The sequence below is a fragment of the Geotrypetes seraphini genome, chromosome 16 (assembly GCF_902459505.1).
Source record: "Geotrypetes seraphini chromosome 16, aGeoSer1.1, whole genome shotgun sequence".
NCBI classification, from domain to species: domain Eukaryota; kingdom Metazoa; phylum Chordata; class Amphibia; order Gymnophiona; family Dermophiidae; genus Geotrypetes; species Geotrypetes seraphini.
The window spans coordinates 45,130,115-45,142,202 of NC_047099.1; the positions used below are offsets into that span (position 1 = coordinate 45,130,115).

Genomic DNA, 12,088 nt, shown 5'->3' on the forward strand with positions numbered 1-12,088 from the left:
GCCAGGTGTATATCTGGCTGGGCCTCCGCGTGTGCGAATCGCCGGACTTGATGGACCGAAGGTCTGATCCGGAGATGGCAGTTCTTATGTTAACACATCTTCTTAACACCTCTTCGCACCTCTTAGCTGCAAGTTCGTTTGTTTCCTTTCAAGCATTGATTTAATTTAGGCTTGCAATGACATTTCCTAAGGTCAGACATGAATATGATCTCCCATAGGCCTTTGCTGACATTAGTTAGGGCAACCGAAAATGCTGATTGCTAGCAATGCTAGGCTGACAGGCACTCTCTAAAGTTGAAAGGGGATAGATTCTGTACAAACGTAAGGAAGTTCTTCAACCAGAGAGTGGTAGAAAACTGGAACTTAGGGGAAAACACCCTCCAGGGATTCAAGACAAAGTTAGACAAGTTCCTGCTGAACCAGAACCTACGCAGGTAGGGCTAGTCTCAGGGCACTTTGACCAGAAGGCCGCCGCGTGAGCAGACGATGGACCACTGGTCTGACCTAGTAGCGGCAATTCTTATGTTCTAATAACAGTTTTACATCTAAATCCACTTGCAAAATAAAGATGAACATACTTCACCACTCCATAGAACAGACATTTGTAACAGATTTCATAAATTATTTATTCTCTAGAAATGTTGAAAACTGATCCACTGTACAGGTGATTTGTCTTCTGCAGCATAGTCCACTACAGTCTCAGAACATCATTTTCCTCTTGGACAAAGGCAAGTCATTCTTCCGTCCAGGGAAGCTGAATCCACATATCTTATTTAGAGAGCTTTCTATAGACAACGTTGAGTCCTGGACAGGTTGAATATTTCATTGCTGTTTCTCCAGTGTCTTTAGTCAGCAATATTCAGAGTAATCTTCTTCCACATAATTTGCAGGAAACCAACCAAACTGCAAATCCAACCAAGAACAAAATTTCAGTTCACAGATGAATGCTAAGGAAAAATATTCAGCTCATTTTGACTGACCGTAAGATAAAGGCTGAGATTAGAATTCCCACTTATTACTGAACAATCTAGGCCAAATTTTATAAACGGCGTCCCGATTGAAGGCGGCCAACTGTTGCCTAACCAGCCAATAGGGATGTATGTTTCCTTAAAAAAACCCACCCAAGGCAGGCCACCTACATTAGAGGCGCCTCTGGGAACCTAGGGAGGTGAGCAAGCCCGCCTAAGCTCACCTAAAGCTAGTCATTGGCATGCCTTGGCCTGGAAGTAGCTTTAAGTGAACCTAGGTGACCGTGCATGTCTCCCTAGGCCTGCAGTAGATGTGTACAATGTAGGCCAGCAAAATGCTGGCCTACATTGTAAGTAGACGCGGCCACTGAGCTTATCATGGCAAGGGATCTCCCTGCCGCAATAAGTTTAGCAGTCACGGCCCCCCATCCTCTCCCCATACATTGCCGGCAAGAAGGATGCCCAGTCCCTCCTGCCAGAATCCTCCCACCCCCTACTGAACATCACCAGCACGAGGGATGGCCAGTCCCTCCTGCTGGAACCCCCTCACCCTCGTACATCATCGGCAGAAAGGATGCCTTGTCCCTCCTGCCAGAACCCCCCTCACACACACACACCTATTGCCGGCAAGAGGGATGCCCAGTCTTTGCTGTTGGAAACCCCCCCGCTGGACCCCAGCCCACCTCCCCAAATCCCCTCCACTCCCCCAGACCGCCCTAAAAATTGAACTGATGTTGGGGACCCCATTCTAGTCCACCACCTTAAACATTTAGGCCCTGACTCCAGGCCGCCTATATTGAAGGCGCCTCCGGGAGCCTAGGGAGGCCTGCAAGACCTTAGGTGAACCTAGGCGGCCCTACGCATTTCCCTAGTAGAGGAAGAGACGCTTAAAATATAGGCCAGCAAAATGCTGGCCTACATTGTAAGTAGACGCGGCCGCTATACTTATCGTGGCAAGGGATCTCCGTGCCGCAATAAGTATAGCGGCCGCGGCCGCCTGTCTGATCACCGGCAGGAGGGTGCCAAACCCCTCCTGCCGGAAAGCCACCCTGCCCCCCAAAACTCTTGATCACCGGCAGGAGGGTGCCAAACCCCTCTTGCCGCAACACCCCCCCAAACTCCCAATCGCCAGCAGGAGGGTGAAAAACCCCTCCTGCCGGAAAGCTGCCCCCGCCCCCCCCGAAACTCTTGATCACCGGCAGGAGGGTGCCCAACCCCTCCTGCCGGAAAGCCGGATTTCCTCCAGACCCCCCATGCTAACGACCCCCCCTATGACTCCCCTAACCTCCCCCCAACTAACGTCCCCCCGAACCTCTAAATTGTTGGCTGGCTGGACGGGTCTTGCTGCTGTCCAGCCGAGAGGCCCGCCTCGTCGAAATGAGATGGGCCTGCCCTTCCCGGCCCATCTCTGCTAAGTCTAAGGCCTGATTGGCCCAGGCTCTAGAAGCCTGGATCAATCAGGCCTTAGGCATAGCGGGTCCGCCCATCCCCACTAACCCTAAGGTGTGATTGGCCCAGGCTCATAGGCACCTGGGCCAATCAGGCCTTAGGATTAATGGGGATGGGCGGACTCGCTATGCCTAAGGCCTGATTAACCCAGGGGAGTCATCGGGGGGGGGGGGGGTCGTTAGCATGGGGGGTCTGGCTTTCCGGCAGGAGGGGTTGGGCACCCTCCTGCCGGTGATCGGATAGGCGGCTGCTATACTTATCCCTTGTCGCGATAAGTATAGCGGCCGCGTCTACTCTAACCCGATTCTCTAACCGGCGTCTGTAACAAGGACGCCAGTTACAGAATCGGGGTTAGTGTAGGCCCGATTCTGTATAGGACACCTCTCCTGGGCGTCCTATACAGAATCAGGGCCTTAATCTTCTCTTACCTTGTCACACAGTCCCTCCCTACTTTCCTCTAGTGCAGTGTATGTGTTTCTCATATCACTTCCCCTCCATCCCCCTCTATGCTACTTCCAGATAGCAATTTCACATACCTTGCCATACACTTCCCCTTTCCACCAGCCTTGGTGACCTTTCTTTTTTATGATTTTTATAAGATCGCCTTCTTTGAGCGACAGTTCTGTCCGATCTCTGGCACAAAAATCATAGCGTGCTTTTGCTGAACCAAAACATCGTACTCCTCCATCTGTAAAGGAAATGGGAAATTTTTTTCCACTTTTTTTTGTTTTGAAATCCACAGGAGTTTTTAATTTCTACAGGTCTTTTAAATGTGGATACACAATGCAGATACAGGTGCAGTGAATGGGAAGAAATCTTAAGGCTTTTCCCTCCATTTGCATGGGCAAACTTGTACGTAATACTTGGAAATGTAATTCGTGTCAGTATACTGGATAATACTGAGGGGCAGATGAATGAAGCTCCCCATGCTGGCAATGTTTCATTTAGACTGGTTTTATCCCATCTAAATTAAACTTTTATTCTGTGGCACTTTTGGCCACTGGTATACCATGCATGGCAGCAATGACCAAAAATCTCATGCTGTGTTAATAGTTGTACTAATCTATCTGTATTAGCAACTCTATTGAATGTCCGTGTCAAACTAAACTGTCCATTGTAACTCCCTGGGTAACTGACCCAACCTCTTGTAATGTCATCTTACCTCGAACTGACTAGGTGAAGGCGAAATAGAAAACCTGATTAATATAATGTAACATCATGTTAGGATTAAAACAAATTGGCCCAAAAATGGGGGTCCCAGTTTATATTCGGGTCATCCCCCCAGTGACCATCTGAAACCCTCCCGAACTTCCCTCAGGCCTGCCTTAGACTGGGACCGGAGGGATCCCTCCCGTGTCCTGCCCCGGCCAACACTAATAATTACCACCCTCCTTCACGCACCATTTCCCAGTGTGTATGCGCTGAAATCTTCCTTTGTAAAAGTAGCAGCCAGCAGCGCACCCAGGTCAGCACGCAGGAGTGAGCTTTTCATGCTCCCGGATGGCCCTGCACCGCTCCTTGATAGGCTGGATTTGCGGCTCTCGCGGTAGCCTATCAAGGAGCAGTGCAGGACCGGCCGTGAGCCGCTGGCTGCTACTTTTACAAAGGAAGATTTCAGCACATACACGGACCACCAGGGAAGAGGTACGCGAGGGAGGGAAGGAGGGAGGATGGTAATTATTAGTGTTGGCCGGGGCAGGAGACGGGAGGGATCTCTCCTGTCCCGGCCTACCACTAGGGCAGAGGCTGGGTTAAGTTAAGGGCAGATCTCTCCTGTCCCGGCCTACCACTAGGGCAGAGGCTGGGTTAAGTTAAGGGCAGAAGCTGGGTTAGAGGGCTAGCTGGCCAGGTTGGATTAGAGCAGAGGTCTCAAACCCTTTGAAGACCACATTTTGGATTTGTAGGTATTTGGAGGGCCGCAGAAAAAATAGTTAATATCTTATTAAAGAAATGACAATTTTGCATGAGGTAAAACTCTTTATAGTTTATAGATCTTTCCTTTTGGCTAAGTCTTAATAATAATATTGTCATTTATAGCTAAAGAGACATATGATCAAGAAACTGTTTGAGACCACTGGATTAGAGGGCAGAGGGGAGTATGGGACAATCAAGCCATTGTGACATCACTGATGAGGCTGGCTTTTTTAGGGGGGAATAGGGTACAGGGAAAGAAGGTGGGACAGTGTTCAGAGCCTGGCAGGGAGGGAGGCTTGGTTCACAGCCTGGTAGGGAATGGGACTGAGTGCAGGGCAGTGAGGGAAGGGGGCTGGGTGAAGAACTTGGCAGGGAGGGGAGCTGAGTGCAGAACCTGGCAGGGCAGGACACTTGAATATTAAGCTGCCTGACTTATATTTGAGTCAACCATTTTTCCTCTTTTTTGGGGGGAAAATGGGGGTCTTGACTTATATTCGGATTGACTTATATTCGAGTATATATGTTATATATTTTTAAAAACCACCTGATAAGCTCTTTTTCTTCTAATTTTATGTATTCCTCTCCCAATTGCAATTGTTCCATGTTTTTTCCTTGGATATATGAATCTATATCAGTAGAATTGCAATACTTTTCTTAAATTGTATTTTTAAAAATCCCTTATAAGTTTATGCTGTCCACATGAACATATGGGGTCACATTTCTAAATGTCATCAGCGATTACCAATGTCTACCTGTTGCTTTCAACATCATCCTCTTCTCAGGCTCTTTGAAGGGAACACGTAATGTTGTATCCAGTGATTTGAAGCAATCTTTTAAGGAATTTTGCTCATAAAATTCAACCAGCTCCTAAATAAATAAAAAAAAGACTGAAAATTACCCCTAACATATTGCTCAATAGTTTGAGATTTGGACTGGAAAGAGGTCTGGGCTTTAATATTAAGCTAATATTTATCTTTTGGCAGAAATATTTTAGGGACATTCTCTCGACACTGGTCTCAGAGCAACTTATGGACAGACTATACTGGACCCCCCCCCCCCTCCTCCCCTCCAGAACAGCCACCTTGGATGAAATGAATCATGATGACCTGTCAGTCTTTGTATTGGGGGGGGGGAGCGTAGTTCTCTCTGAATCATATTGTGCCCGTCTGTCCTCTCCGGGTCTGTCCAGTAGGAATCAGCAAATAAATGCCGACTGGGTCAGAGCACAGGTTCTGAAATGATTCTGCTCCTATTTAATTAAAGTGAGAACCACTGCTGAGATTTGGTACCAGATTAGCCATGATCTTGGTATATGGCGAGATGTAGATGTACAGTTTCAGTTTATAAATCAAAAGTTATTCAGATGTTTACAGATTCTCAGGACAATTTGCCTTTACTGATCATTCTCAGATAATGTATCAGAATTCAAGGCTGTAATTCTACCATGCCTGGTTTACTGCAGTGACTTACCGTAACAGGTGTTATCCAAGGACAGTAGGCAGATATTCTCACGTATGATTGATGGAGCCCCGGTATGGACCACTTTAAAAGTGCATCGCCACTTTAAGTCTTTAGAAAGTTTGCGATAGCCCAAACCACACATGCGCAAGTGCCTTCCCGCCCAACGTAGGGCACGCGGTCCCTCAGTTAAGCCAACCAAGGGGAGGTGGGTGGGTTGTGAGAATATCTGCCTGCTGTCCCTGGATAACACCTGTTACGGTAAGTAATTGTGCTTTATCCCAGGACAAGCAGGCAGCATATTCTCACGCAATTGGGGCCACTAGCGTGCCAGACTTTAAGACAAAATGGGATTGGCACATGGGATCTCTTCATAGAGGAAGGTAGGGGTGGGTCATTAGTGTGGGCAGAATGGATGGGCCGTGGCCCTTTTCTGCCGTCAGTTTCTATGTATGGGTGAACTCCAAGCTAACAGGAATGGGATTGTGGGAGTGTTGGCTTTTAGGAAAATAAATTTTGTAATACAGATTGACCGAAGTGCCCATCCCGTCTGAAGAAAGACTCCAGACAGTAGTGAGAAGTGAATGTATGAACTGAGGACTAGGTAGCAGCTTTACAGATTTCCTCAATGGGAGTAGATCTGAGGAAAGCAACAGAAGCTGCCATAGCTCTAATTTTGTGGGCTGTGACACGACTCTCCAGTGCCAGTCCAGTCCGAGCATAACAGAAAGAGATAAGTGACGGCCAGCCAGTTGGAAATCGTTCTCTTAGAAACAGAATGCCCCAACTTGTTTGGATCAAAAGAGATGAAAAGTTGGGTAGATATTCGATGTGGCTTTGTCCGGTCGATGTAATAGGCCAAAGCCCGTTTACAGACCAAAGTGTGTAAAGTGGTTTCTCCTGCATGAGAATGAGGCTTAGGAAAAAACACTGGTAGAATAATTGACTGATTAAGATGAAATTCAGTGACAACTTTCGGAAGAAACTTTGGATGTGTGCGCAGAACCACCTTGTCATGATGAAAAACTGTGAAGGATGGATCTGCTACCAAGGCTTGTAACTCACTGACCTTCCTGGCAGAGTTGAGAGCAATAAGGAAGACCACTTTCCTGGTGAGAAACTTGAGATGAGCTGTGGGCCATTGGTTCAAATGGTGGCTTCATCAAGCTGGAAAGGACCACATTAAAGTCCCAGACAACAGGCAGAGGATTGAGAGGTGGTATCACATTGAAAAGTCCTTTCATGAATCTGGAGACCAAAGGATGAGCAATAAGAGGATTTCCCTAGACTGGCATGTGAAAATCTGTAATAGCGCTGAGATGGACTCTGATAGATGTAGATTTGAGTCCAGAGTCAGACAGAGAAAGTAGATAATTCAACACCAATTCCACTGCCAGGGAAGTTGGATCGCAATGATAAAGAAGACACCAGGAAGAAAACCTAGTCAACTTTTGTTGGTAATATTGATGAATGGCTGGTTTCCTGGAGGCGTGAATAATATGGCGAACAGGCTGAGAGAGACATAACTCAGAAGAACTCAGCCTGAGAGAAACCAAGCTGTCAGGTGGAGCGATTGCAGGTTGGGATGTAGAAGTGAAACATAGAAACATAGAAAGATGACGGCAGATAAGGGCTACAGCCCATCAAGTCTGCCCACACCATTGACCCACCCTGATTCCTGATTCTAAGTAAGCAGAGTAGGAAATACTGGAAGAGGTATGGGCTCCCTGGAACTGAGTTGAAGTAGAAGGGAGCACCAATGTTGCCCGAGCCACCGAGGAGCAATAAGAATCATGGTGGCTGTGTCTCGTCTAAGCTTGAACAGAGTTCTCAACATGAGAGGAATTTGCGGGAATGCATATAGAAACAGACCCATCCAATCCAGGAGAAAAGCATCTGCTTCCAGACTGAGAGGAGAGTAAAGCCTGGAGCAAAACTGAGGCAACTGGTGATTGTGAGGAGCTGCAAACAAGTCCACTTGTGGAGTGCCCCATTGAGCAAAGATGGACTGCAGAGTTGCAGCGTTGAGAGTCCATTCATGAAGCTGAGTCCATTCTGCTGAGGTTGCTAGGGAATTCTCCCCTTGAATGTAAACAGCCTTTAAGAACAGGTTGCAAATCATTGCCCAAGTTCAGATTTATTTGGCTTCCTGACATAACAGAAGAGAGTCCGTGCCTCTTTGCTTGTTTATGTAGTTCATTGCTACTTACATAAAAGAATTGCCACTGCTGGACCAGACCAACGGTCCATCGTGCCCAGGAGTCCACTCACGCGGCAGCTCTTAGGTCAAAGACCAGTGCCCTATTTGAGTATAGCCTTACCTGCATATGTTCTGGTCCAGCAGGAACTTATCTAACCTTTTCTTGAATCCCTGAAGGGTGCTTTCCCCTATAACAGCCTCTGGAAGAACGTTCCAGATTTCTACCACTCTCTGGGTGAAGAAGAACTTCCTGACATTTGTTCAGAATCTATCCCCTTTTAACTTTAACGAGTGCCCTCTCATTCTCTTCACCTTGGAGAGGGTGAACAATCTCTCTTTCTCTACTAAGTCAATTCCCTTCAATATCTTGAATGTTTCAATCACGTCCCTTCTCTCTTGAAAAGAGGAGACTGAGAAGAGGCCCAGTTTCTCTAGCCTCTCATTGTAGGCAACTCCTCCAGTCCCGTAACCATTTTTGTCGCTCTTCTCTGAACCCTTTCGAGTAGTACTATGTCCTTCTTCATGTACAGGGACCAGTGTTGGACGCAGTATTCCAGGTGGGAGTGTACCAGGGCTCTGTACAGCAACATGATAACCTTCTCAGATCTATTTGCGATTCCCTTCTTAATCATTCCTAGCATTCTGTTGGCCTTTTTCTGCGCTCCGCCCAGCTAATTTAGATGACTGCCCTGCTGTCATCTCGGTCGCGAATCCTGCTGCCACTGCTGCTCAAGCATTTAAAAAAAAAACACCCTCTCACTGGCTTGGGGATTCCCCAGCTGACTCCCTGAAGTTCAACATTTGACTCCCGCCTCTGCCTGACTTTTTTATTTTTAAAGCGCCAGCAAGCAACTTGAACCTGTGCTCCAGGGTTCTAACGGTAACACTGTGCGTGCCAGCTTCCCTTATTCCCTCTGAAACCGGAAGTTATGTCCCGGGGGGGAAGAGAAAGGAAGCCGGCACGCAGTGTTACCTTTAGAGCTCTGGAGCTTGGGTTTAATTTGCTACAGGTTAAGGCAGGAGATAGGGCAGGGAGGGAAGCTTACAATTTGCTGCTCTTGATTGCTTCAGGCCTTCTTCACTGCTGGGTCCTGCCTACTTTCTGTTTCCGCGAAGGCAGGACCCGGCAACAAGGAAGGCCTGAAGCAAGCAAGAGCAGCTAGTTGTAAGCTTCACTCATCGCTTCCTTATCTCCTGCTTTAGCCTTTAGCGAATTGTGAATGCTGCACATTGGTTGGGGGGGGGGGAGGGGCAGGAGAAATGCTGCTGCTGCACCCAATTGGGGAGAGAGAGGGAAGGAGAGAGATGCCAGGACCATGGGAAGGAAAGAGAGGTGCCAAGACTATGGGAGGGAAAGGAGATACCAGACCATGGAGGGGGAGGGATATATGTAAGGGTATATGGAGGGGGAAGACAGATGCTAGACCAGGGGAGAGTTAGGAAGGCAGAAGAGAAAGGAAGAAGAGGAGATGCCAGATAATGGAGGGGGAGATGGAAGGAGAGGAGAGAGATGCCAGGGCATGGGGGAGGGAAAGGAAGGAGATAGAGATGCCAGACCATGGTGTGGAGTGGGAAGGAAGGAAAGGAGAAGAGAGATGCCAGAGCATAGGGGAGGGGGTTGGGAGAAAAATGGAGAGGGGCTGAAACTGAAATGAATCAAGTACAAAGGAGAGAAAGAGCACAGGATATACAGTTTATTGAAGGACATAAAAAGAGGGAAGTTGCTGTATGGAAGAGAGAGGGCAGACACTGATGGACAGTAGATGGAAGGGGTGGGTAAAGAGAGATGGCAGAGGCTGGGTGGAAAGGGCAAAGAGAGAGGGCAGATATTGCATGAAAGGGAGAGAGGACAAACACTATAGAAAGAAGAGAGCGAAGAGAAGATGATTGAAGCAGAAACAACAAAAGGTAGAAATAAATTTTTTTGTTGCTTTACATAGAATCAAGTAGTATTGTAACTGTATTGATAAAAGTTTATAAATAGGAAATGGAAATAAGGCAATTTTTTGGGAACTAAACCCCTTTCCTAAGGACAGGACAGGATACCATAACCGCAGAATACTGTACTGTCTTGAAAAATTGATTAGTCCAATAAAATGGTAATTTCTTATTTCTTGTTATTTTTATTTGTTAATTTGTAAAGTGGCGATTGTTATGTATCAGTTTTTTCAAATTTACATCTACTATCTTTATAAATTGCACAGTATTAGAGGACATGTATCACTATTTCTGTGGTGTTGCATTGTATGCAGAGTCTGGTTTCTTGGCGGTTCAGTTTAACTTTGGTCTACATATTTCTATTTTTACTTTGTGATTATTTCATATTGGGCGAGGGTGTATCTGTGTTCTGTGTGTATGAAAAGGATATGGTTTTCTGTTAGCATCGATTGTACAGGATCAACTAACTGTGCAGGATCTGGCCTGTTTAGTTTTACATTGCGTGTGTTGGTGTTCTAGTGCTCACTGCAATGTTTAAGATGCTGCCTTTTCCTAGGTGCACCCTTGTTGTGTGACTCATGGATTATTACTAAAAATAACTTTTTTATATAGAGGAGGGGGTTGTTAAAAATGATCAGCACTGGCTGTAGGTAAGCTACTGGATTTAATGACCCTATTCTAACCAGCAAATTTCCCTGTCCCGCCCTCACCTGGCTACTTTATCATGCCACCTGGCTGGAAAAAATTTCTGGGGCAAACACTGATGTATTATTAAAAATTTATGGACTCACATTACTTGAACATCCTTTTATTAAATTACCTCATAAACAGCATATTTTCTAAAACTGCTACATATATATTTGCTTACCAATTTACATATGTAAATGATACAAATCTCTACTAAAATAACCTCCATAGTGGGATTGAAAATTTTGCATTATGAGATCTGCTTATGTTAATGCACTGCCCACTCTGTTGAATATACACCTCGTGTTTGAAATTGGGGATGTTAAAATTATTTATACAACTTTAACGTTAGGACCTCCTGAGAACTACCAAATAAGTTCACTCTAGTCCATCGATAAAATTCTTAACAGAAAAAGATGGCATCAAAACTTACGATTAAGCCCTTGAAGGCTTTCTTCTCTGTGATGCGATACAGTCCTTCTAGGGTTGTTATCTTGATGTGCTTAATTTCTACATTAAATCTGAGGAAACAAAGATCACAAATGTTGTTTCATTTCAGGAGTGCAGAGTTCATGTAAGACTGACCACAAGTGCTAAAACCATGATAGAGCTGGCGTTTCCTCACTTCCCATCTCTTACACTATTTATTTTGGAAACTGCATGCTTATACCTGCAGCAAATCACATTTACTCTCTCCCGAGTCAATATTATGTATCTTATATGTAACAGAGCTAGGCTATTCCTCCTGAAAACAGGATTTTAGAAATATTTATTGGGATTAAGGAAGGATTAATCAACAGGCATCTTGGTATTTAGAACACACTCATTGATGAATCCCCTCCTTAATAACCACCTTTATGAAGACATTCCCCTGAACGTTCACTACACCACACCTCAGTTTAGACCAAATTGAGACATTTTAGGAAGATAGTCCAAATATACACTACAATGAAGTATAACTACAGCAATTATATTAGGAAATATCAGTTCCAAAATCAATAAATGTGAAATCTTTTTCAGCAGATCTTAAGTGTGAATAACAACATAAGAGTTGCTGTACTGGGACAGACTGAAGGTCCATCAAGCTCAATATCCTGTTTCCAACAGTGGCCAACCCAGGTCCCAAGTAGCTGACAGAACCCCAAAGAGTAGCAACATTCCACAGCTGAGATTGTGATGTCATAATGCCTCATTACACCAACCTCATCAATGATGTCACAATGGCTTCATTATCCTATACTTGGCTCACATAAGAACATAAGAGTGACAGACCAAAGTTTCATCAAAGCCCAACCCAGCTCACAAGTACCTGGCAAGTTCCCAAAAGATTAAAAGTGTCTTTTTGGCACTGCCTATAATTTTGAATGTATAACTCCTGTGCTAATTGTATAAGACATCTTTTAGGTCATAAAAATGTCTTTATCTCCATCACCTTCCACAGGAGGGGGCATTCCAGGTATCGACCACCCTCCTC

At 45.6% G+C, this 12,088-nt stretch overlaps 1 protein-coding gene across 5 annotated transcripts in view; it reads right to left on the reverse strand.

Annotated features, from left to right (window-relative positions):
* Positions 1-605: 605 nt before the first annotated feature.
* Positions 606-12,088, reverse strand: part of VAV1 (vav guanine nucleotide exchange factor 1) — a 141,390-nt gene continuing 129,907 nt past the window's right edge. For 3 of the 5 annotated variants that reach the window (XM_033925316.1, XM_033925317.1, XM_033925315.1), the window contains 4 exons: positions 11,048-11,135; positions 5,084-5,198; positions 2,954-3,105; positions 606-903 (listed from right to left, as the gene is read on the reverse strand). In XM_033925316.1, the coding sequence (XP_033781207.1) occupies positions 850-903; positions 2,954-3,105; positions 5,084-5,198; positions 11,048-11,135 (409 nt within the window). In that variant the 3' untranslated portion in view covers positions 606-849. Of the gene's footprint in view, positions 904-2,953; positions 3,106-5,073; positions 5,199-11,047; positions 11,136-12,088 lie in introns of those variants that run through there. The other 2 variants (XR_004537287.1, XM_033925318.1) reach the window with 2 other exon arrangements.